The 24,346-nt window shown below is 36.6% G+C and overlaps 1 protein-coding gene across 1 annotated transcript in view; it reads right to left on the bottom strand.

Moving 5' to 3' along the window:
- Window positions 1-24,346, bottom strand: part of SLC2A13 (solute carrier family 2 member 13) — a 437,595-nt gene that overhangs the window by 6,512 nt on the left and 406,737 nt on the right. The window contains exons 8-9 of the mRNA XM_027093554.1: window positions 4,603-4,724; window positions 4,333-4,485 (exon numbers count right to left, since the gene is read on the bottom strand). Coding sequence (XP_026949355.1) covers window positions 4,333-4,485; window positions 4,603-4,724 — 275 coding nt within the window. The remainder of the gene's footprint in view (window positions 1-4,332; window positions 4,486-4,602; window positions 4,725-24,346) is intronic.

Genomic DNA, 24,346 nt, shown 5'->3' with positions numbered 1-24,346 from the left:
GGGAAACAGAGGTAAACTATGAGACATTAGGAAAAATATGAAAGGGTTGACTAAACCAAGACATAATTTGTTAGATTAAATCATCAGAAGCTACATAATTCTTAAGGAGTGGGACCTGCATAAATCAAATACTTTCTTTAATAAAAGTACAATTCCATTTACAAATATAAATAAATAAAATTACTTCATTTCAGTTTGGTTTACATTAAACACTTACTACAAGTTTATATATTTTTATGTCTTATACTTGATAATCAGAAAATAATAATAGGTCATCTGGAATGAATAGCTGAGTGTTATAGTGAGAGAAAGGCACCATGTCTCTGTAGACAGTGTAGGTCTGAAAGTCACAAAGTGATGCAGGCTGAATCCTTGAGCAGTTTCTTGAATTGTCTTGACCTTGTTTCCTGATCTGACAGGGAAAATAAATTCTGCCTGGCTAAACTGCAAAGAATAGAAAAAATGTATGCTACATTCCTATTAGAATTTTGGATGTTAGTTGCTCAAAAGAGTGATAGACAGCATTATTAAGTTTTACTAAATGACTAGGGAAGAATAGTTGCTAGTAAGATCAGCATGCCTAATAAATTGGTAATGTTTTCATCTAAAGGGTGATACTGACAAGCTAGCTCTTGGAGAATGTGGAATTTTGAGAAAAAAATGATAGGAGATGAAATCCTGTGTTCTGAATACAGATAAGCAAAATTGTGAACATAAGAAAAGAAACGGAATCTTCTGTGGGGAGGGGCAAAGAAAGGATGGCAATCATGTTGATAATACAGAAAAAAAATAAGTGCAGAGGGTAAAACATTTTAGACCAAATCAGGACGCTAAACTCTAAAATATCTAACAGAGTAAATATAGTCTATAGTCTGGCTTTATAAAATATAATGTTGAGAAATAGTCATCATCTTTCACAATTTAGGTACAGTGGCATGATTAGAAGTAACAAATCAAACCTGTTAGCACTAAATTCATACAGTCAAAAACAATTAGATGGATTATAAATATTCTTAAAGGCCATGAAGTTTCTTGTCTGTGAACCAGATTCCCAAAGCCAAATTAAGGAAATTCTATTCCTTTTATAAAAATCTGAGTAATCTAACGAAGGCAAATGCCAAAATTGCGTATATGGGCTTCACTGGTGAGACCTGTGGTTAAGCCACAGAGGCGAGGTGTAGGCAGGCCTGGGAGGCTGTGACCTGCTCCATGTAATGGGCAAGACAATTATGTAACTCACTTTCTTAATTATGCCCCCTTGGAATGAAAATGAAAAAAATGTAACAAGTCTGTCAGGATTGTTAAAGAGTGCAGATATTCCTCAGCTTTATTCTAAAGGAAATAAATCTTATTAGAATCCTATATTAAGTTTCAGATTAAAACAAATATTTAATTGAATCATATAAAATGAGGAATTAAAGACCATGTTTGATTGAATTTCAGTACTTCAACACAGGAACTTTAATAATAATGCTCATCAAGGGATCTATTTAGTCACATGTGTTATAAATAAAGTGATATACTGGTGACATTTTAATGATAACTTTTAGTAATAAACATTACTGAATGGGGTCCAAGGCAGACCTTTCTAGGCAGTATAGTTTAGGAAGGAATCAAAACCTGAGGTCTTCAGAATGGCCGTCATCAAAAAGTCTACAAAGAATAAATGCTGGAGAGGGTGTGGAGAAAAGGGAACCCTCCTGTACTGTTGGTGGGAATGTAAATTGATACAGCCACTATGGAGAACAGTATGGAGGTTCCTTAAAAAACTAAAAATAGAATGACCACACGACCCAGCAATCCCACTACTGGGCATATACCCTGAGAAAACCATAATTCAAAAAACATCATGTACCACAATGTGCATTGCAGCACTATTTACAATAGCCAGGACATGGAAGCAACCTAAGTGTCCATCGACAGATGAATGGATAAAGAAGATGTGGCACATATATACAGTGGAATATTACTCAGCCATAAAAGGAAACGAAACTGAGTTATTTGTAGTGAGGTGGATGGACCTACAGTCTGTCAAACAGTTTAGTAAGTCAGAAAGAAAAAAACAAATACTGCATGCTAATACATATATATGGAATCTAAAAAAAAAAAAGGTTCTGAAGAACCTAGGGGCAGGACAGGAATAAAGACGCAGACATAGAGAATGGACTTGAGGACACGGGGAGGGGGAAGGGTAAGCTGGGACGAAGTGAGAGAGTGGCATGGACATATATACACTACCAAATGTAGAATGGATGGCTGGTGGGAAGCAGCTGCATAGCACAGGGAGATCAGCTCGGTGCTTTGTGATCACCTACAGGGTTGGGATAGGGAGAATGGGAGGGAGACGTGAGAGGGAGGGGATATGGGGATATGTGTATACATACGGCTGATTCACTTTGTTATACAGCAGAAGCTAACACACCATTGTAGAGCAATTATACTCCAATAAAGATGTTGGAAAACAAAAATAACTTGAGGTCTTATGAAACAATAAGAAAGGAAGTAAAAGAAGACATGAATATTTCCAGAGAAATACATCATTATGGTGCATATTTGTTAAATCAGGAATATAAACATATACCTTACATAAATCAGTAACCTATAGATTAAAATATAGAGCAATAAATAGGGAAAATCTAACCTGAGCTGAGATACTGTTCCACTAGTGAGGACCTAATGGACAGTGTGCTGACCTGATAGAAGCTTGGCTTAATGCAAAGCAAAAAGCTTCTTCCAAGGAGATATTTCTGAAAGAAGCCTGGCTATGCCATATTTAAATTTTGCTTCTGTTGCCTCATGTTTTTCTGACAGAATTTATTCAAGGAAGAGGTGCTTTGCTATCAAAAGTCTTACCACATAGACTTTTATTATTTGGTCTATGACTTTCTATTAAAAAATGCTTTCTCAAGATATTAGTCTATATTTAGGTCTTCATATATTTAAGTGTTCTCAAGAATCAGAAAATATGGATAAATATTGTGTTCATATTTATGCTGTTAGGAAGATAAGCTTACAAATTTATGTAAAACATTTTAATTGCCAAATGGGATAAGGCTGAATATACTAAATATATATCCAGTTTAAAATGCCAGCGCATTCCCTTTCCAAGAAAATAAATATTTCTAAATGTCCCTAATGGTGATCAGCAGAGAGAGGAGTTTTATAAAGATAAAAAAAGCATTAGATAAATAGTTTTAAATAAAAGCAAATATCAATTCAGCATGTTCAGAAGACAGGAGGAATAGACTTTTATAATGTTTCCTCATATTCACCATTCATCTAAAAGTTCATCCGTGTAATTATTCATTTGACAAATACTTCTGAGTGCTTATTAAGTGAATAGGATGCCCTGGAGGGCACTGGGAATATAATGGTGAACAAAGCATAATCCTGGCCTAAGCTCAAGGGATTTATGGTCCAGTAGTGAGGGGTGGGGTAGGGGAGCTGACAAATAAACCTGTTCTTACAAAAAGGAATTATAATTAGCCAGAACATGGGATGGGGTGAGATGAGGTGATAGGGGAGGGGATCAGAGAATGGACTAAGCAATAGGCATTCAATATACAATCACAGAGGCTCATGAGAAGATTAGAATGAAAACCTCCTATTTCATCATTTAGAATCCAATCACAGCTATAAACTCATACAGTGAAGAAATCCTCTTGCTAAAAAGCCAAAATCATTTCATTTTAGCAAAGATAAACTTGAAGTAGCTTCCCAAAGTTTTTTCCTAACTCAGTCACTTCTCAAGATTGTTTTCTTCGAGGTACGGTCTCCACACATTTTCACTTGAACACTTCTGCCACATTTATAGTTTTGGCAGTGGTAAGCGCTGGCCTCAGTGGATCCTGAAATGCTTTGGCCTGAACAGCACAGACGACAGAGCGGAAGGCATAACTCATAGCACAGCATTTGGGGGAGCTACTTTAACCCTACTTCCACTCTTGGATACCACTCCATCCCTGTTATGAGACATCTTCAAGCATTAGCCCTAGACTCCTGCAGTTTTCTACCATTCTCTGTTTATGTTTTTTCATTAAACTAAAGGCCTTGCTGTGAAGATTTCCAACTGGGGAGATAGCTGGGAGATGTCTGGGTCTGAAGTGTAGGTGGGTGGGTGAAGGCTATAAGCAATACTGCTTAGGAAAGGAGAGTTCCTCTTATCTTTTCCCAGAAACATTGCCAAGGACTGTGGGGAATAAGAAAGCCATATAGAGAATTTATAATAGCAAAAATATAACCATCTAATCTTTCAATCACAAATGATAGCATATCTAAAAATAGAGTAGGAAAATAAAAATGAAACTATAGCTGGAAAAAATATTCTCTTACCATAGTATGTAAGATACTCTGCTGTGTGTAAAAATGTCAATGAAACCAGAACATTGAAAATCCAATTTATTCCAGATGAACATGCATTTCCTGTACTTCTTGCCCAAAGGGGATATATTTCAGAATTCACAGTCCAAGGCATTGGTCCCATTCCTGAGAAATACAAAATGAATTTCAGTAAATGTAGTAAGTAATTTAAAAGCGTTTTTCTCCTCTAAATAGAGACAGTTTAATTAACATAACAATAATAACAACAAAGCCTTTGTTTACCAGGTGCGAAGAAAACAAGATATAAAATAAGGCCCAGAAGTGCAGTCCAGGAGTATGGAGTAGGGCAGAAATTGTAAGCCCAAAATACTTCTTCTGTTTTGAATTTGGTTTCATTTTCACACCTGAAAAATAATGCAATATAAATATAAACTTAGGGTTTTAGGGTATAGTTGCAGAAATTCAGTGTGATCATCTAGAAGGTATTTGGAAGTTCCTTAATCTCATTAAGGAAAAGAATCCAACATGTTTCTCTTGAAAAAAAATTTAAGATTTAAATAGGAGGATTAGATATGTAAGCTGACATAAAACTTTTTAGAGCTGAATATAATTCAAGAACAACACATTGTGCATTCAACTCAACAGCAAAAAAACAATCTGAGTGAAAAATGGGCAGAGGATCTGAATAGACACTTTTTGAAATAAGACATACAGATGGCCAACAAGTACATGAAAAGGTGCACAACATCACTATTCATCAGGTAAATGCAAATCAAAACCACAGTGAGATATCGTCTAACATCTGTTAGAATGACTATCATCAAAAAGACAAGAAATAGGGCTTCCCTGGTGGCGCAGTGGTTGAGAGTCCGCCTGCCAATGCAGGGGACATGGGTTCGTGCACCGGTCCGGGAAGATCCCACATGCCGTGGAGCAGCTAGGCCCGTGAGCCATGGCCGCTGAGCCTGCGCGTCCGGAGCCTGTGCTCCGCAACGGGAGAGGCCACAACAGTGAGAGGCCCGCGTACTGCAAAAAAAAAAAAAAAAAAAAAAAAGACAAGAAATAAAAAGTGTTGGTGAGGATAAGGAGAGAAGGGAACCCTCGTGCATTGTTGGTGTGAATGTAAATTGGTGCAGCCACTATGGAAAACAGTGTGGAGATTCTTCAAAAACTTAAAAATAGAACTACCATACGATCCAGCAATTCTACTTCTGGGTATTTATCAGAAGTAAACAAAAACACTAACTTGAAAAAATATCTGCACTCCCATGTTCACTGCAGCATTATTTTCAATAGCTGAGACATGGAAACAACCTAAGTATCCATCAATGAATGAATGGATAAAGCAAAATGTGGTGTATATATATAGTATATACATATATATAGTATTCAGCCATTAAAAGATGGAAATCTTGCCATTTGAGACAACATGGATGGACCTTGAGGGCATTATGCTTAGTGAAATAAATCAGAAGAAAGACAAATACCATATGATCTCACTTATATGTGTAATCTTAAAAAAAACAAAAATAAAAAAGAGCTCATAGATACAGAGAACAGATTGGTGGTTGCCAGGGGTGAGGGGTAATGTGAGGTGAAAATGGGTCAAAAGGTACAAATTTCCAGTTATATAATAAATGAGTCATGAGGATGTAATATATGGCATGGTAGCTATAGTTAATAATACTGTATTGCATAAGAGAGTAGATCTTAAAAGTTACCATAAGAAAAAAACGTAAATATGTGTGGTGATGGATGTTAACTAGACTTATTGTGTTGATTTCCCAATATATTCAAATATTGAATTATTGTGTTGTACACCTGAAACGAATATAATGTCGTATATGTAAAATATACCTAAAAAAAATGCGTTTCATACCCATTTCGTATGTCAGACATGATTTCCAGTTAGTCCTTGAAGGCTGCAGCAACAGTTTAAAACCACTGAGAGTAAGTAGGTTGTGGTAGAAAGCTTTAGATTTTGCAGTTAGGACAAGATTCAAATTCCAGAACCAGACTTTTTTCATTTGTTAAATGGGGTATAATGCCTAACAGGTAATTTTAGGGATTAGAAGGGTCACCTGGAAAGGGGTGATAGGGGAATCTGGGCAGGGAGCAATGCTTATTTCTTATTCAAACTAACCCTTTACTTTCCTGCTGTGTGTACTTGCTTCTCTATCAGTCACTCCCTGCTGACTTTGCTTCCTAGTTCTACTAGGAAGCAAAGTCTATTGTTCTAGACTGATTCTCAAGTTGAACTTCCAATTCTTTACCTTAATTGAAATTTGAATTGCACCTGAAGACACGATCAGCCTGAAAAAGTTTCTTATCCTTTACTGTCATTTTTTACGCTATTGTTTTCTCTCTACCAACCTCTATTTTTGAACCTTGACATCTAAGCCCTGTCCTTATTGCTGTGTTTATGACCTCCATCATAACACCCCATCTGACTTGATGCCTGGTCAGTCATCTTCTCCATCCCTCTCATCCTCTGCCACATTCATTTATGTCTACTTCTGGCCTGTCTGATACCTTGGCTTCATAGTTCCTTATTTAACCTCTGAAACTGAGGAAAGGGCATTATAATTAGCTTGATTTGGGACTATTTTACTTCAAAATTTCACTGTTTTACTTCTCAAACTTAGAGCATTCCGTTTCTGATTACAAGCACTTTATTTCTTCATTTCTGGTAGCTTGTTCCACACCCAAATTACAATCTTTAGATTCTACACTTCTCTCAGTATTCATTCACATCACTGCTTAGACCATGATGCCAATACTGTCTTCGCTGACCTCTAGAATCCATCTTTCATTCCTCCATGCTTGCCTGTCATTCTCACAATTTCAGTTCCCAACCCTCTGCGGGACCATTAACTTCCTTTAATAACAGCTTTTCAGAAGCTGGGCAAAATTATGAAACCATGCTGCTGAATTCTATTAAAAGTTCATGCTATTTCTTCTCAGTTGGGTTCCTAATTATGCTTATTTTTATCCTTTATTGTCTTCTCTACTGAATTTTCTGCTTATTTCAGAGTAGACATTGAATAAACTTTTTGTCAACTGCTGCCTCAATTAATTAAAATATTTCTTACTATCCTCTAGTTATGAACTCTTTCCCTCTCTTTCTGGGTGTGAAGAACTTGCCTCCATCTTTAAGACAATTGAGGACTTTCAATTTGAATACGCTCAATTTTTCTCTACTGGACCTCTACTTTTCTATATTTTATTTCAGATCCTTCTCCTACCTAGAATGGTAACATGTCCCTTTCTAAGGTCTGCCCTTCCTATTAGTGGGCCTACATCTCATTCTCCTTCTGTCTCCTCTGGGGTCATGTTCCATCAGTAGTCAATTCTCTTTATGCTATCTTTAGTTTGTTCCTACTTGAGCCTACCCTTCTGTTTACAACACAAAAAATTACTCCTATTAAAATCTTTCATCCCTCTCATATTACTACTACTAGCTCATCTGAAATTACAAAGAGTTTATACTAGTGAGCTCTATATCCTTACTATGCACTCTTTCCTACACAAGCCCATTTCCCCACCTACTCAGACACTTTCTTGATTCTTATTCAGTCCCTGTTTTTTTCCGAATCTGCTCACCCCAGAATCGATGACCTCCTAATCCCCAAATGCACTTATCTTGCCTTAATTCTGAGGCTCTTTGATTACCCTGTGGTGGTTGATACTGCTGAAATCCTTCCTTCTCTTTCTCCTTTGCTTTCATATCTATATATCCATCTCAACTCTCTGATACATATGTCTTCATTGCTTTTTAAAATGCCTCTTCCTCCCCTCAGCCTCTAAACATAGGTGTTCTCTAAGGTTCTGGTTTGGAGCTTATACCCTCTCCCTTAATCATCTCATCTAATTTTAGGGACTTTTGATCTCCACATGGATGCTCCCTGCCTTGACCTTTTCCTCAAGCTCCATTTAATAGAATTTATATATCTGCTGAATATCCATATCTAGATTTCCTGCTATGGCTACAATGGAACGCATTGTCTACTCCAGGAGGCAGAGTGAGGCTGTTCTGAGTTCAACTCATGACTCTACCACTTATAAGCTCACTCATTCAAAAATTTATATAATGAACACTTTTTTATGGTCAGACATTAGAGATAGAGCTATGAACAAAATAACCCTTTGCACTTATGGAAATGATGGTTTAGTGGGCACAGGCACAGTTCTGTTTTCTGATCTGTAAAATAGGGGAAAGGACTATTTTCATAGGCTGTTGGCAACATTAAATGTGATTATGCGTACTGAGTGCTTAGCACACTGCCTGGCATGTAGTGTATGCACAATAAATCGTTACTTTAATAGTGCTTCTCACGACGTTTCTCTTAGTTGAAATGGAGTTGAAATCTTGGAGTTATCTTCAATATCTTCTTATCCATCTCTCTTTAAATTCTCTATACTTTTAGGTCCAAGTAAAGAAGGGTGGCCACGACTATGAGCTCTCGGACTGCCATCCTACTTTCAAATCTAGGTTAGGACACCCAGATTTGAAGCTCATATGTATGTGATCTAGGCACTTAACTTTTAAAAGCCTGTATCCTCACCTGTGAAATAAGGATTTTCCTGGCACCTACGTCAAAGAGATATTTTGAGGCATATATGAGTTAATGTATGCAAAGAATTTCAAAAGAAATCATAGTTATATTTCCTAGACGTAATTTCTTGAATCTAACTCTTCCTCTCTATGTGCATTCATACCACCCTAATTCAGACTCTTGAGGGTTTGTTTCACCAACTGTATCTGTCTGTGGCAGACTCTAGAGTAGACACTCTATGACCCATGTTTCCTGATGTTCACACTCTTGGATTATCCTCTCCCCTTAAGTGTGGGGGTGACCTTTGACTTGTTGGTTACAAACCAACAGAATGTGGCAAAAGTGACAGGACACATGTGATTAAAATTACAGTGTTATTTAGCTGAAGTCTCTCACTCCCTTGCTGGCTTTCAAAAAGCAAGCTGCCACGTTACGGAATGCCAGTGTTGGAATGCTCATGGCAAGAACAGAGAGAAGTCTTTAGGAGCTGAGGGTAGCCTTTGTGACAGCTAGCAAGAAACTGAGTCCTTGATACAAAAGTTACTGAATTCTGCTAACAAAAGCTAATCCTTTCCTAGTTGAGCCTCAGATGAAATCACAGCCCCAGTCAACACTTTGATTGTAGCCTTGTGAGACCCTAAGCAGAGGACATACCTAAGCTGTGCCTAGACTCCTGACCCACAGAAACTGATATCATAAATGTTGGTTGTTTTAAGCTGCTAAGTTTGTGGTAACATTGTTATGCAGCAATAGAAAACAAATACAGTTTCTGAATTATTTTTCCTGCTTCTAGCATTGCTTTCTTCAAACTACTACCCCATCAAGTTGAGCTCTTTAGAGCATTGTTCTTGCCACCTCATTGCTCAAAAGCCCTCATCCTCCTTATTCCAAATGCCTATGAAACGGGGCCTGCAAAATTTGGCTGTAGCCTACCTTATCCGGTACTGTTGTATACAATCTCTTTCTCCAACTAAACTAGACTACTTATTTTCCGAACCTACCTTCCAGACCCAGCATCTTCTACTCATGCCATTTCCTCTAACTGAAAGCAAATTCTCACTCCTGATCTCCACTATCAAAATCTACCTCAGCCCTCAAGGCTAGTACAGATGCCACCCATTCACTTGTCTGAAATATTCTCTCCCTCCTCTCAAGCCTTTTCATTTTCCTCATCTGTATTGTTATCACATAGTGCTCTGTATTATGCTCTCTGAATATACTCCCTCTTCTACTGTCCTGAGCTCTCATCCCAGGCAGCATAGCACAAAGGTTAAGGACACAGGGTCTAGAGTCAGGCTGCATGGTTTTGAATCTCAGTTCTGCCACTTATCCACTGTTTAACTTTGGGCAAGGTACTTAACCTCTTTGTACCTTGGTTTTCTAATCCGTAAAATGAGAGTCCCTAATAATAGACTTGTTACAAAGATTAATTGCTCAGCACAAAGAAAGCAAGTTATCTAGGTGTTTGCCAAAGAATAGTCATTTTTGTGTCTCCCTTCTAAAAATCTCAACCTCTAGTCCATAATGGTACTCTGTATAGAGAAATATGCTCATTGAATGATGAATGAAGCATACATTTGTTTAATGCTGCATTAAACAGCATTAGAAATCCCCTGATCAATAATCCTCCACCTTCACTTCCCACTAGTCAAATAGTCTTTTGGGTTGTGGACATCTTAAAATGAGAAAATAGGATAGAAAGTGGGAGAGGGGAGGGGAATGATGGGAGAAAGGGATGGAGGGGGAAGAAAGGGAAGAGACAGGCTGCTGTGGAGGGAAATGCTTGCAAATAATCAAATCACTAAAATTCACTGAAAAATTCTATTTACTATTTACACTGATTATTATCAAAGTTCCTTGCATGATCGCTTGCTGGAACAATGGAAAGCAGGATATTTTCTGGTAGACTCTGTGCTTGCTGTGATGTAGCTTTTAACCATCTGGACACACATATTTATATGCATAAAAGGCTAACTCCTCTTCATCCTCATGCTGATTTTAGGAAAGCACTGCAGGCATGGACCTGGCAGAGTTACATACCCAGCAATACGTAGATAGCTATTGACTAAGAATGTGACATCATACATGACCTTCAAAATATAAACGCTAGGAATTCCAACTAAAAAATAAAAAATGTATATTCCAAGTGCTATTGCAAAATACCCTAATGTCTTCCTGGCTCAGTGACTGCTGGTGGAAGAACACAATGCTCTGGGGAAAGAACAAAAATACTCTGACATCAGTGTGTGGGTTGGGATAAGAAAAAGTCATACTAGAGTACATCCTAGAGCAAAACCAGAAAATAATTACAATAATGGCAGCGGTGCAGATAGTGCTGCAGTGGACAAAGCAGAAGAATCATATGCAAGCAGGCAAAATAGGTCTCATTTTGGCAGAGTGAGAGAACTACTTTTTACTAGCAGACTAGACTAACACCTGATATGTAGACCAAAAAAATGATTAGTTCCCTGTTCCAGCCATGGAGCCCACAGTGCTTCCCTTAATAATGCATCTAGAAATTAACAGCCTTCTTTGAAGGTAGAACAATCCTCCCTTGCCTACTCAACACCCACCCCAAAATCAGTTCATACGTAGAGCTATTTCTGCCTATTTTTTGGTGTTACTTTTCCATCAGATCTCTAAAGAGTTTTGAACCAAATAAATAACCAAAGGAACTAAGTGGTGCAATTGCTCTTGCCACAATTAACCATAAGGAACTTATTATTTGCTTCCTACAGAGGATATGCTTTTTGTTTTGTTCCTTTATTTACTATGATGAAATTATTTAAGTGCTTCAGGTTCATGTATGGGGGATGGGTGAAAATACAACTTGTATTTATAGCACAAAACTTCTAATTTTATCTATCCAATCCTAATCATTGAGAAACCTACAGAACTTTGCCACCTTCCCAAAAGAGTTTATAAAAGACCTGGGGTTTTGGAGAAGGGAAGGGACAGCTTACTACGATTTGTGTGACACATCTACCATTCTTCTACTGGGTTTACTGCACATGCTTTACTCATCAATTCATTACGTAGAAGTGTGAGTGAAGCATGATTTCATCTCCAATTCCTGATGCAGGACTGTGGTTTCTTTGAACAAGATCATTAAGCTATCACCTCAAAACACAATGGATACTGCTAAGGGTTAAATTTAATAGTTCTTTATCCATAGGAATTTATGATCTGATTACACATTTATAGTCTGATGCTGGTGGTAGAGAGGTACCTAGAAAAAGGATAGAGTATCTCCCCAGGAAAGGACAGCTTCACTTTTGTCTGAGGAGAAATAAAGAAACACAACACCAATCAATCAGAGGACTAGGATGATATAAATTTAGAAATAACCCTAGCCATGAGAAATTTCAAATCAGCAAAGCGACCAGAAAAAGTTACTCTTACAAACCTGAATCATTACTACTCAGACAGTGTAATTTCTGTTCACTAGTATAATTCCTGTATAATAAACTAACATGATTATGTCATAATTATGACATAATTATGTCATAATTATGTCAATTATGACAATAAACTTATGTCAAGCATAAGTTGAACTGCAACACAGCATTTAAACTCTAACGTATCTGTAGTTGAATAATTTTAGGAAAGTATGGCTCCCGAGCTTGCAGTATGCAGACCATGATGAACATCTTGGCCTTGGATAATTTTCTATTGTCAAACCTTTTCCCCTGTTTTCATGTTTTACGTTTTTCCTGCAGAGGACTGTCACATAAAGGCAAGTTGAGAAAAAAATCACCTCTTATCTTTTGTTAATTACTATTATTTTCTGGTAAAAATAAAACCTTTAGAATTATTGAGATGATTAAACATGGACATCGGTAAATTTCAAAAGCACTAGAAGTTTGGAACTAAAAGCCATTTTTATTGAATAATAAAGAATTAATAAAGTTTTATTTATATATAAATCACTGTATATAAACCATTTACCAGTATGTTGGCTAGCTTATACGTCCTAAATATGTGAAAAAGATGGACAGAATATGAGTGGGCAAGCAAATGAAAATAATGATAATACTTAAAGCTGATGAAGATACAGTGGTATTGGTATATCTCTAATTCTGGTAAGAATTTAAGTTAGTATAACTTCCTCTTGGGATGAAATCTGGCAGTTTTATGTAAGAATATTCACACCCAAATATTCCTGGCCCAAAGTTTCGTTCCTAAAATTTATCCTTAGAAAATGATCTATATGGAAAAATATTATATGCTGATATACTTTCACTGTACTTTTATTTATCACAAGCATAACATAGTTAAATAATTAGAAAAATTGCAGATATACTACAATGGAGGGTAGTTAAGTCAATTAAGGTACCATAACTGAATAGAATAAAGAAGCCATTAAAATAATAATTATAAAGTAAGCTGGGCCAAGCCACAAAGGATGGTCTGGGTTTGAAGATTGGTCAAAATGTCTTAGATTTAACTTCAGTTACTTTCATTTTGGTATCAAACTGGCAAACAAACAGTACAATGGATGCACAATTAAGGACCCAAGTAAGAGGACATGGTCCCCTGTTGCCTTTCTGGCCCCTCCCAGACTTGTCTCTGAAGTTCTGTGCTCAGTGTAGAGTAAAGAATCTGCCAAGTCAGAGGAGCCCTGAACTCTGCCTTGGAGAGAGCTCATATTAGCATTCAGGGTTCAACCCCATTTCTGTGTAAGAAAAATTTTCCACTGTATTGCTTAATAAGAAAATACTTCGTTCTTTTTCTTACTGCATCATCACACCTACAGCCAGCCTGGTCGTGGTCTACTTTGTAAAGATTACCTGGGAACATGGAAAATGCCATGAAGTTGGCAGTATAGGGGATATCAAACTCAAAGTATTATCTAGGATATAGGTTATATGGGTAAGAGTAAATGGAAACATGGAAAATTGGGGGGAAAGTAAATCTATTAAGATGATGATTGTTTTCACTTTTGAATTTATAGTTGTGACAGTGTCGCTCTGACAAGGTGGGAAAACCTTTAGTGACTCATAGACAACTAATCCTGGGATTCTTCTTCCATTTTTCACTCTAAAATTTTTCCCATAGTAAAGGCAGACATTAAAGTTATTAGCTATTCTTCTGCTTTGACTGGCACTGAAAGGAAGGGAAATCTTGCCTTTGAATTACATACCTTCTCCATCACGCTGTTACCCAAAAGGGTTCAAAAGCTTTGGTTTGCATATTTATATGCCATAGTCATCACTATACTGCTTCCCTTCTCAGGAGTCTCACAGGGCCTGCCTCTATCCACATCTTGGGGGTCTGCCATGTGCAAATGGTAATGTTCTGTCCCACAAACTGCCTGCCTAGCTCTAACTATGTTTGACACCAAGGCTGTCAATAGCCTTGGCATAGGGTGGATGCTTTATACCAGAGAATGTTGAGAAACGATTTATATTCTCTCTCAGTAAGTCAGAATACGAAATGTCTGAAGAGGATAGAGCAATACAGAAGTGGAAAGACTCAGAGAGAGAATAGGCAGAGGTCATAAGAAGGGTCATGTAGCTGATAGCCATGGGGGACGTGCAGAAGAGACAGGCCAAGAGCAGACAGCTACCAGTCTGATGATTAGTATTCTAGATATCCATGAAGCAGGGCTGGGTAGAAGTTGAGACTTTTTTCTTTCTCATTACCCCCCTTACTTTTCTATGCAATTTTACCATAAAACTTCCATTAACTGAGGAAATCAAGTGTGTCTCTGTTCCTCTCAACATGAGAAGTTCTAACAAGATAAAGGCTAAGTTCTATAATAGAGTACTGATCCTGATTCTAAATCTATAAAATTCCACAGGTCCTCAAAAGAGTGTACAGAGTGTATCACAATGGCCATACAGATCCATTCCTGCAACAAGGTTTTTTCAAACATCACAACATGGGCTTCCCAGGTGGCACAGTGGTTGAGAGTCCGCCTGCCGATGCAGGGGACAGGGGTTCGTGCCTGCGCGTCCGGAGCCTGTGCTCCGCAACGGGAGAGGCCACAACAGTGAGAGGCCCACGTACCGCAAAAAAAAAAAAAAAAAAAAAAATCACAACATTTCCCCACGTAGTCACTGTGAGAGGTGTTACACTTATTCCAATTATGCTGTATTATATTGCTCACATTTTCTAGAATTCCTTTGGGAATCATATTCAGAATCTGCTTCTTTATCAGTCAAGAAAATCAACCTTATTTTTTTTTTTTCTTTTACTTTCTACTTCAGGCTCTCTTCCTTTCCTTTCCTTCCCTCTTTCTTTTATTTCTTGCCATCATGAGGCAATCATGAAGAATTCTGAAGTACTGGGTGGAAAGAAGAGACTGAACCAATGGAGTGGAGGTAGGGAAACAGTGTAATGGAAATAACAGCAACAAACACAGAGAAAAAGTGCATTTGTGTGTTATGGGCTCTAGAACAGTGAGAAATGGGAGGGATGATACTAAATGGGGTTTGCTGAAGGCACACTTCTCCAGTCATCAGTATATAAGCTGACAGCCACTTGCTGTGATATCTTAAATGATGTTCATTACGTGGCACAATGTATACATTCATCAAATAAATGAATGAAGAAAAGGCTTAATGTGTTCAATAGAGTTATTCTACTGGTTACTACTGATTTAATAATTTAATAACAATTTAATAATCTTTTAATAATTAAAAACAAATTTTCAAATAAAAAATACTAAAGCAAGTAAAATTAGTAATACAATTTATATATTATATATATATATAAAGGGTTAGGATTGGTCCTCGTGATTGTGCTGTGACAAGGATCTCAGAATGGGGAGTTATACCACCCCTCTCAAGTTTCAATCAGAGACTTGAGGTTTTTCCACACTGAAGGGTTCCACACTGAAGGGTTCTCCCTCCTACCTGACTTCTTTTACTGCCCCTGTTTTACTTGGGGACCTTTCTCCAGTGAGGACACAGCACCTCTATCTTCCTTCTTCCTTCCCCGGGCTTCACAGGCCAGTACTTAGTACAACACTTTACACATAAGCAACGCTCAATTAATGTTTGTTAAATAAAACAATAAAAATAATTTAATCAGTTCCCATTAAGCTGGTCTTTGATCATCTGACACTAATTTCTTATATTGTAATTTAATTTCACCAATTAAATTACAATACTATTTTACAATTATATTGTAAGCATTAGAGAAGACAGATATATTTGTCATTAAAATTTTTTAAATTCTAAGAAGGTTATTGCTACTTACTTAAAAGAGTTATTGCCTGTGGTAGTACATGCTTCCATACCATAGGCATTGCAAAATCCATCTGTATCATTTCAAACCATACCAAGACTTTGATCTAATTTTCTTTCCACTGCAAGAATGCTTGCACAGGATCCCTCACTTGTTTTTATTTGCAGGTGCATGGGAATGAATGTAGCTGATATTGCTGTAGGCTATCTTGATACAAACAATGGTGTAATTTGTTCTTGGATTCTTTTCAATCCATGCTACAGCTGCCTTCCATCAAGTGTGAGTTCTATGGCTTCTTTATTAAAATTGTGCTCCCAACAGAAATGTCCTTGAATAACTGTAAATCTTCACTTGATGAAACTGACTAATATTTGTATAAAGTATTACACTATACAATACACCTTAATATACATTAACTCATTTAATTCTCATAATAATCCAAAGCAATAGCACCATTCTTCCCATTTTGCATATGCTACAAGCCTTTTTAAAATACAGTGATTCTTCCCAAGATTACACAACAGAGGTAACAAACATTTGAAATTCAGTGTTCTCTGTTTCCTTCACCTTCAACATAATCATGCCACCAGTTAACGTATATACGAAAACCTCTCTCTCGGGGTACTTTACTTTTTGTGGAGTTTAAATGGAAAAAGAATTGAGATGAAAACTCTACTTGAAATCTCCCCTAAGTCAGTGTTCTTCCTTAATGTCGGGAGTAAAGGCAGTCATTTAAACCTCTATCTAAAATGAGTAGAATAAAATGCGTCCTAAAGAGCATTAGGAATTAAAATAAGCAGCATCATGACAAACCTGGGCCTCTGTGTCTTGTACATTCTCTTTTGACTCAGCATCCATTTTTTCTTCAAAGCACAAAACAATAATTAGAACAAAAAGAATGCTTATATAAGCTGGACACTAAAATATATAACAATCTCAATAACTGGCTAACTCATTTGAGGACAACACTACAAATGTATGACAAGGAAAACAGTCATTCTAATACTATAAGATGGCAGTATAGCAGTCTTTAAATAATACATATTCTAAAACACAAAGCTACCTAATGACTTTATCTGATACAGTTATAAGGAATTTAAAAAGTTTTCCCAGAAGTTTCTTGGAGGATGATGAAAATACATATGGAATGTCTCAGCAATTACTTTAAAAGAAATAGTGCCATTAGTTGACATAAAAATTTTGTAAATAATGAGATGGAAAGTCAATATAATAAAACCATAAGACAGTTTCACATTATTATATCTCAAATTACTGCTAAAGTGAAAATGTAATAGCTTAACAAATTAAGCATTATAACTGCAATTGCCTGTTTTCTCACTTCCTGATTTGTAATAGAAACTTCGGAAATACCTTTTATCAGCAGTGAAACAGAACTATAAAACAGAAAAGATGCATCTCAATCGTTCTAAGCAAAGGATGGTTTTTCTACCATTTCGGTGAATACAGCTAAACAGGTCCATTGAAATCCACATCCTTCCTTCTGATCTGTTCCTGGCACTGGAGCAAAGCAAACTGTGTCATACTCACCATCACACTCATCATCCTAAAAACAGCTGTGGCTTCACGCTGGGGGAGGCCCCTGCACCAGCCTTAACTGGCACCTCCTCCACTTCACTACCATCAATCACCCCTGTGCCTCCAACCCCAGCCCAGAGGCAGGTTCACAGTTGGGGCTCATTAAATATTTGTTAAATGAATTACTTTATTTCCAAAGCAATTTTATGTTAAGGATAGAATAGATTAGCAATGTAATGTATCTTTTATTCTTTGTGTGAATTTTCATATATTTTGATAATCTATAGCAGATATTTAAAGCTACATAAATTTTAACTCCAAGTAATTACTCATTTGATTAATTTATCATTTCAACAAATAAATGTCTGTGTGTTCTAGGCATGAGAATAAGCATTAGAATAGATGAAATTAAATATTAAATCATTCTATCATTCAACAATCATTTACTACAAGCTAAGTGCCAACTGAAATTATTAGATACACAGCCAAAAAGAAATTGTCAGGTGAAGTGAGATGGGAGTTTTTATATTTCCCAATACACACACACATACCATAAAAGAAATATTTGTGGAAATCTGTGGTATTTTTCCTTACAGAGAGAGAAAAGGGTATGGTAGCAATGGACAAAAGTGGAGGGTGGGCTTGGGTAGGACTCTGACGTATCTTGAAGGAGGGGACTTAGGCACATTTGCCTGTATTTGTAGGGTTGTTTAGGCGATCATCTCTAATGTCTGGTAATGAGGACTATTCTGGGCAAGTGAATAAGCAATGGACAATCTGAGATTATGGGTGTTGCATGAACATGTGAACTGGGAATTACTCAATGTTTGGGTTCTATCTTGGATCCTAGATAAACTTGTACTCTGTGGGGTTAGGGTAACCATGGTCATGGAATTATGCCTAGAAATAAGGCCAAGATCTTAGCAGATACAGACAAATTTTAGGGTGAAAAGCATATACTCAAACTTAAGGAAGGCTTGCTATGCTTTTATTACAAAGTAAAAGGTAGTCTTCTGTTGAGAAAACCTTGAATTTACCTTGGGAGAAGTTTTCCCAGAAGGACCCTTGGAGCTAGTAATATGTTCCTTCACTTAAGGTTCCTTCACTTAAGGGAAAGGAGGTCCCAAAGCATCTGAAGTACATTCTCAGCAGATACTGGTATATACAGAGAGAACACAAAATTCAGAGGTGGGTCCTCAGGGATGGTTAGATCAGTCTGGCTGCCCTAAACATAGAAAACCCAGTGTCACAAAATTTAGGAGTTGGGTAAACTTCAGACAAAGAATGTTAAATATGGGCTCAACCCTGGTGAGTGGATCATTTTTGCACTATCTTTACCCTATGTGGAGTGTGGAGTGTGGGAGATAGCTCAAGGGCCTCTCTCTCCTATAACAGGTAAAAGTCTATTCTCCCTGGAAAGTGAGTGTGACTTAAATTTAAGATTGCAGTAAATGGGCTACTTTGAGCTCCTTTTTGTCCCACTTGTCTTTGTTCTTGGTTGGCTTAGTACCTATAACAGCAGGAACATTTTTATGAGTCAAATCATAGCTACAATTAAATTTTCTGTAAATGTGTTTTCTTTTAAAAAAGTTAAAATTAGGGCCCTGTAATGTAGTAAAATAATGTAATCAACCTAGATGTTAAGATAAACCTCTGATCCATAGACCAGGAATGACTCAATCTGGTTAAAAGCTACAGAGGAAATGAAGATGGATTTGGGTATGTGGCCAGTTTTATACAGAGGTTAACAGAACAAACTTTGCAATAGAGCAGACCAGGGTTTGAATTCTAGCTCTACTACTCACTAGCTAGCTTCCACCAATGACATTAAGCAAGTTATTTAACCTACCTGAGGCTTGCTACCTTTCTTTAAAAATGCTTAGCATGTAATGAAATTATTATTATGAAAATAACAGTAATTATTCTTGCTATTAATAAAATGCATGTATTCAGCAGGCCTGGGGTCCAAAGACAAAAAAGAATATTTTTTCCTTCTATAAAGTTCTATACATTACAATACTCCCTTGTGGATATGATGTGCTTCCTAAAGGAGAAGGAAGTAACATCATCTGGATTCCTAGGACATTATTTTTTCCTTCAGCTCATTTTATTTGTTTATGCCAGTCACAAGCTTTGTGTTAATCTTTTAATAAATTGTTATACTTCCTTAGCTTTCTCTTTTGTTCTTATTGAAACAAGTTTTCCCTTCATTCAATCATGAATGAACTTATTGGTATTTCTATACAGTAATGTAAGCATTGTCTTTCAGACCATTATGATAAATTTTAGGATGAAAATGAATAAATAGCAAGGGTAAGAGACAAGAGAAGGTGGCCTCTGAATAAATAGATGAATCATGATGCAAAGTGAATGGAAAGAGTTGAGAGACTTAGCTCATATTTCTTCTTTGTCTAAAAATATAAAAGGGAGAATTCACCAAGTTTATTGATGATAAACTGATATTTGCTAGCCATGAATCGACCAAGAGAGGAGAGGTATTGTTACTCACTAAATGTACAATACAAGTTTACTGGTACCAAGATAATATGTGCTACTGTTACATGTGATAGGGTTCATTCATCATAGAAATTTGACTGAAGTATGAGAATATATCCTAAGAACAATTACATAGTAATCAAAATAATATTCTATTACGTACTTGCTGAAGTATATAAAAAAAGTATTCCACTTCTAGGAGACTTATGTATATTCAAATGAACTAATCATAACTTTCTATATGTGCAAAAGAATTAGAAAGCATCTAGAACGTTCCTAAAAATACTCAAGCTTGCCTGTTAGGTCTGTAGTGATATAATGCTGCTTACGTTTTTGATAAGCACAATTAGCAGAATGCTGACCTCTATGAGAAAGTAGCTCAACAATCAAAGCTGCCCTGCAACCTGAATGTCCAAACTTCTATTTGAATTACTCATCTACATGTATCCTTTCATCATTAAATAAATATTTTGGTGTGCTTCCTTAGAGTTCTTTTCCCACACATATTTAAAAATCTAGTTTTTGTGTGTGTGTGTGTGCAAATAAAATTAGGTTCGTGATATAGTTGTTTTATAGCCTGTCTTAATTTATTAAAATTTATCATACATACAAGGAACTTCTTATAAGATATTTATGTATACTCTAAAGAACATTAAAAAGATAATCACTGATATACTCAACAACCAGGTTAAGAACTACATCATTATCACACTTCAGAAGCTGTCTGTGGGCCACTTTCTGATTGTATCCTCTCCCTTGACCCACAGATAATCACTATCATTAATTCTGTGATAATTATGCTGTCTCTCTATTATGATCCTATTTATACACTCATTCCTAAAACATAAGTTGCTTGGTTGTGCCTGATTTTGATTTAATATAATGGGATTATATGCTTTCTCTTATGACTTGCTTCATTCTTTAATATTATACTTTCGAGATTTGTCCATGGTGATTCCTTTAGCTTATAGCTGATTTTCAGTGCTCTATAGTATATAGTTGTATGAATATACCAGTTTATCCATTCAATTGTTTTTTTTTCCAGTTTTAAAAAGTGGCATATAATGCTGCTATGAACATATTTTTAAACTGTGTCCTGGTGCATGTGTCTAAGGGTTTCTCTATTAAATACAGGGAAGTAGAATTGTGGGATGATAGGTATATACCAAGTCAACTTCATAGATAACACATATTGTGTCCTAAGGAGTTGTACCAGTTTAGATTCTCCCCAGCAGTAGACAAGGGATAGCTCTGCATGGAACCTAAACATTTTTTTTTGTTTTAAAAACATCCGCTAATCTGATAGATGAAATGGTAATCCATTATAGTTTTAATTTGCATTTCCTTAATTAAGAGCTTAGAAGTGTTATAATTATGTGAATATATTTGTCTGTCTTGTCTACTGGACTGGAGGCACTTTGAGGGAGAAATTTCCTTTTCGTTTATCTTGTATTTTCGGAACCACATTCAATGTGATATATATATATATATATAAAACAAATCTAATACCTGAAACCTCTGCAGGCAATTACTGCTGTCATGTGTTTCTTTGATTCCCATTCATGGTGCCTAGTACCCTTGGATGTTTTGTGATTTGCTCTGTGAACTGCTTGTTTTCCTTGGAATTTTATCTATGGGAATGATTTGAGGATTTTATTGAGGTTGATATTTCCAGATAGGATTTACATTTGCTTCTGCTAGACCTGCAGGAGCTGCTGTAAAACCAGGACCACTTTAGGTTAAGTCCTCAGCTAGAGGTTTTACAGACACAGGGAGCATGAAGCCACACATAAGGACTGACTTCTGGTTTTAAATTCTTGGGGTGGAGTGGTTTCCCCTTCTATCCACCTGAGGGCTGAGAAAGGAAAGTTTCCTTGTTGTACTTTCTGCAAGAGAACATTTTTTTTTCTTTTATAAGTTTTATCGAAGTATAATTCATATGCCATAAAATTAATCATTTTCCAGTATATACTTCAATGATTTTTAAGTATATTCACAGAGTTGTGCCACCATCATCACTATCTAATTTTGGAACATTTTCATCACCCCCAAAAAACCCCCATCCTCGTTAGCAGTCTCCCCAATCCTTCCTTCAAGCCACTGACAACCATAATTCTACTTTCTGTCTCTAGATTTGCCCATTATGGACATTTCATGGAATCGTATAGTATGTGGCCTTTTATACCTGTCTTCTTTCACTTAATGTTTTCAAGGTTATACATGGAAACTCATATTTCATTTCCTCTCAAATGCAGGGTATAGCCCTTGACATCCTAACTTTACCTCAGTGTGACCAAGTTACTAAGTTTTTTTTTTTTTTTTTTTTGCGGTACGCGGACTCTCACTGTTGTGGCCTCTCCCGTTGCTCCGGACGCGCAGGCTCAGCAGCCATGGCTCACGGGCCCAGCCGCTCCGCGGCATGTGGGATCTTCCCGGAGCGGGGCACGAACCCGTGTCCCCTGCATCGGCAGGCGGACTCTCAACCACTGGCGCCACCAGGGAGGCCCCAAGTTACTAAGTTTTAGCCATTGGAATGTGAGCAGAAATAATGTATGTGAATTCTAGGTCATTTTCTTAAAAGAAAGCTGCTTGCTCTCCCTTTCTTTTTCCCCATTCCCATGGGCTGGCGCAAAGTGATGGTGATGGTGAGTTGGCTGAAACTATGTAGAAGGTATTATTCCTCAGAGAGAAAGAGCGTGGAGACCTAGGTCCCTGATCATGTTTTGGTGCACAGTCACAAGGTTTAGTGTCTCTGGAATATTGAAATTGACTGAAATAAACCTTATTTAGATAGATCTTTTGGTTACAACAGTTTAACCTGTATACTAAATAACGTAATTAGAATGTAGCATCGTTTATTTTATCATTTGCTAACTGGATATTATTCCAGTATTTTTAACAATAATAATTCTGCCATGAACATATATGTCCTTAACTTCCTCTCCAATTATTTCCTTATAACACATTTCTAGAAGTAGGGTTGCTAATCATAGGTTGAGGACATAATTAAGTCGATAGGTATTCACAAATTTCCATTTAGAAAGATGATTTGTTTTATCCTTGACAGTGCAGTAGAGTGCTTTTTGATCATTTTTTAAAACTTAAAAAAAAAAACAACCTAAAAAGTGCTATTTGATAACGTGCTTAGGGTAAATAATAGTAACTAATGAACAGTGAAAACTATTCATTTTATTATTTGTATAAGTTCTGATGCTAAGAAAATAACACACATCTCTTCAAGGGATGTAAAGTAAGCATGTGATCATCCCTAAGCCCTTCAACTGGGAAACAATGGTAAAAATTGTATTATGTTTGCAATATAATTATCTTTAAGTACATTAAAAAATGCTAACATTTTCAGCATACACTGAACTTATTTTGGATTTCTGACTTGCATCTCCTGACCTATAATTATAATGTTATTTTCCCATTTCAGCTCAATATTTTCTCATTTATGTTGTGGTTCTGTAGCAGAAAATGTTTTTCTGTTTTCATAAACAATAGTAATATGGAAAAAATATGTAAGTGGTGATTTGACACAAAATGAGGAACTAATCCAATAACCCATCTCCTCTTAGCTAAATATTTCAATCCGTTTCACATACATGAGGACAGTTGCCTAATTTTTGTTGTCTTGTATTGGCAGCTTTTATGCTGTGAGAATGATAAACATAAATCAGATAATTTAATCATAGTCCCAGATACAAGTGTGCTCTAAAATAAAAAAGTTAATGGATACATGTTACATGCCAGTTATGGTAAACACAGACATACATAGATATAGACTGAAAAGCATACATTCTGTCCATATGAATATAAAAGCTATTGTTTTGATTAAAATCTACTTCACACATGATTTTATTTGGAGTTATGGGAAACAGCCTGCAAGATGTCCCCCAGTGATCCCACTTCCTGGTACTCATGCCCTTGTGTAGTTCCCACTGAATACGGTTATCTGTGTAACTAATATTGTGGAATGATAGAGTATGATTCCTGAAGCTAGTTCATGAAAGATATTGTGACTCCTGCCTGACTGTCTCTTGGATCATTTGTTCTGGGAAAGCCAGATGCCATGTCACGGGAACACTCAATCAGCTGGACGGGGAGCTACACATGAAAAGAAACTAAGGCATGACTAACAACAACCAGCATTAACTTGCCAGGCACATAAGTGAATCGCTTTGGAAGTGTATCCTTTAGCTTTAGTTAAGACTTCAGATGAGAGCAGTCTATGAGCAACACTG

Source organism: Aethalodelphis obliquidens, unplaced genomic scaffold (genome assembly GCF_003676395.1).
Source record: "Aethalodelphis obliquidens isolate GAN/ISIS:26980383/991018 unplaced genomic scaffold, ASM367639v1 scaffold84, whole genome shotgun sequence".
In the NCBI taxonomy this organism is placed as follows: Eukaryota; Metazoa; Chordata; class Mammalia; order Artiodactyla; family Delphinidae; genus Aethalodelphis; species Aethalodelphis obliquidens.
This window is presented reverse-complemented; position numbering and strand designations above follow the sequence as displayed.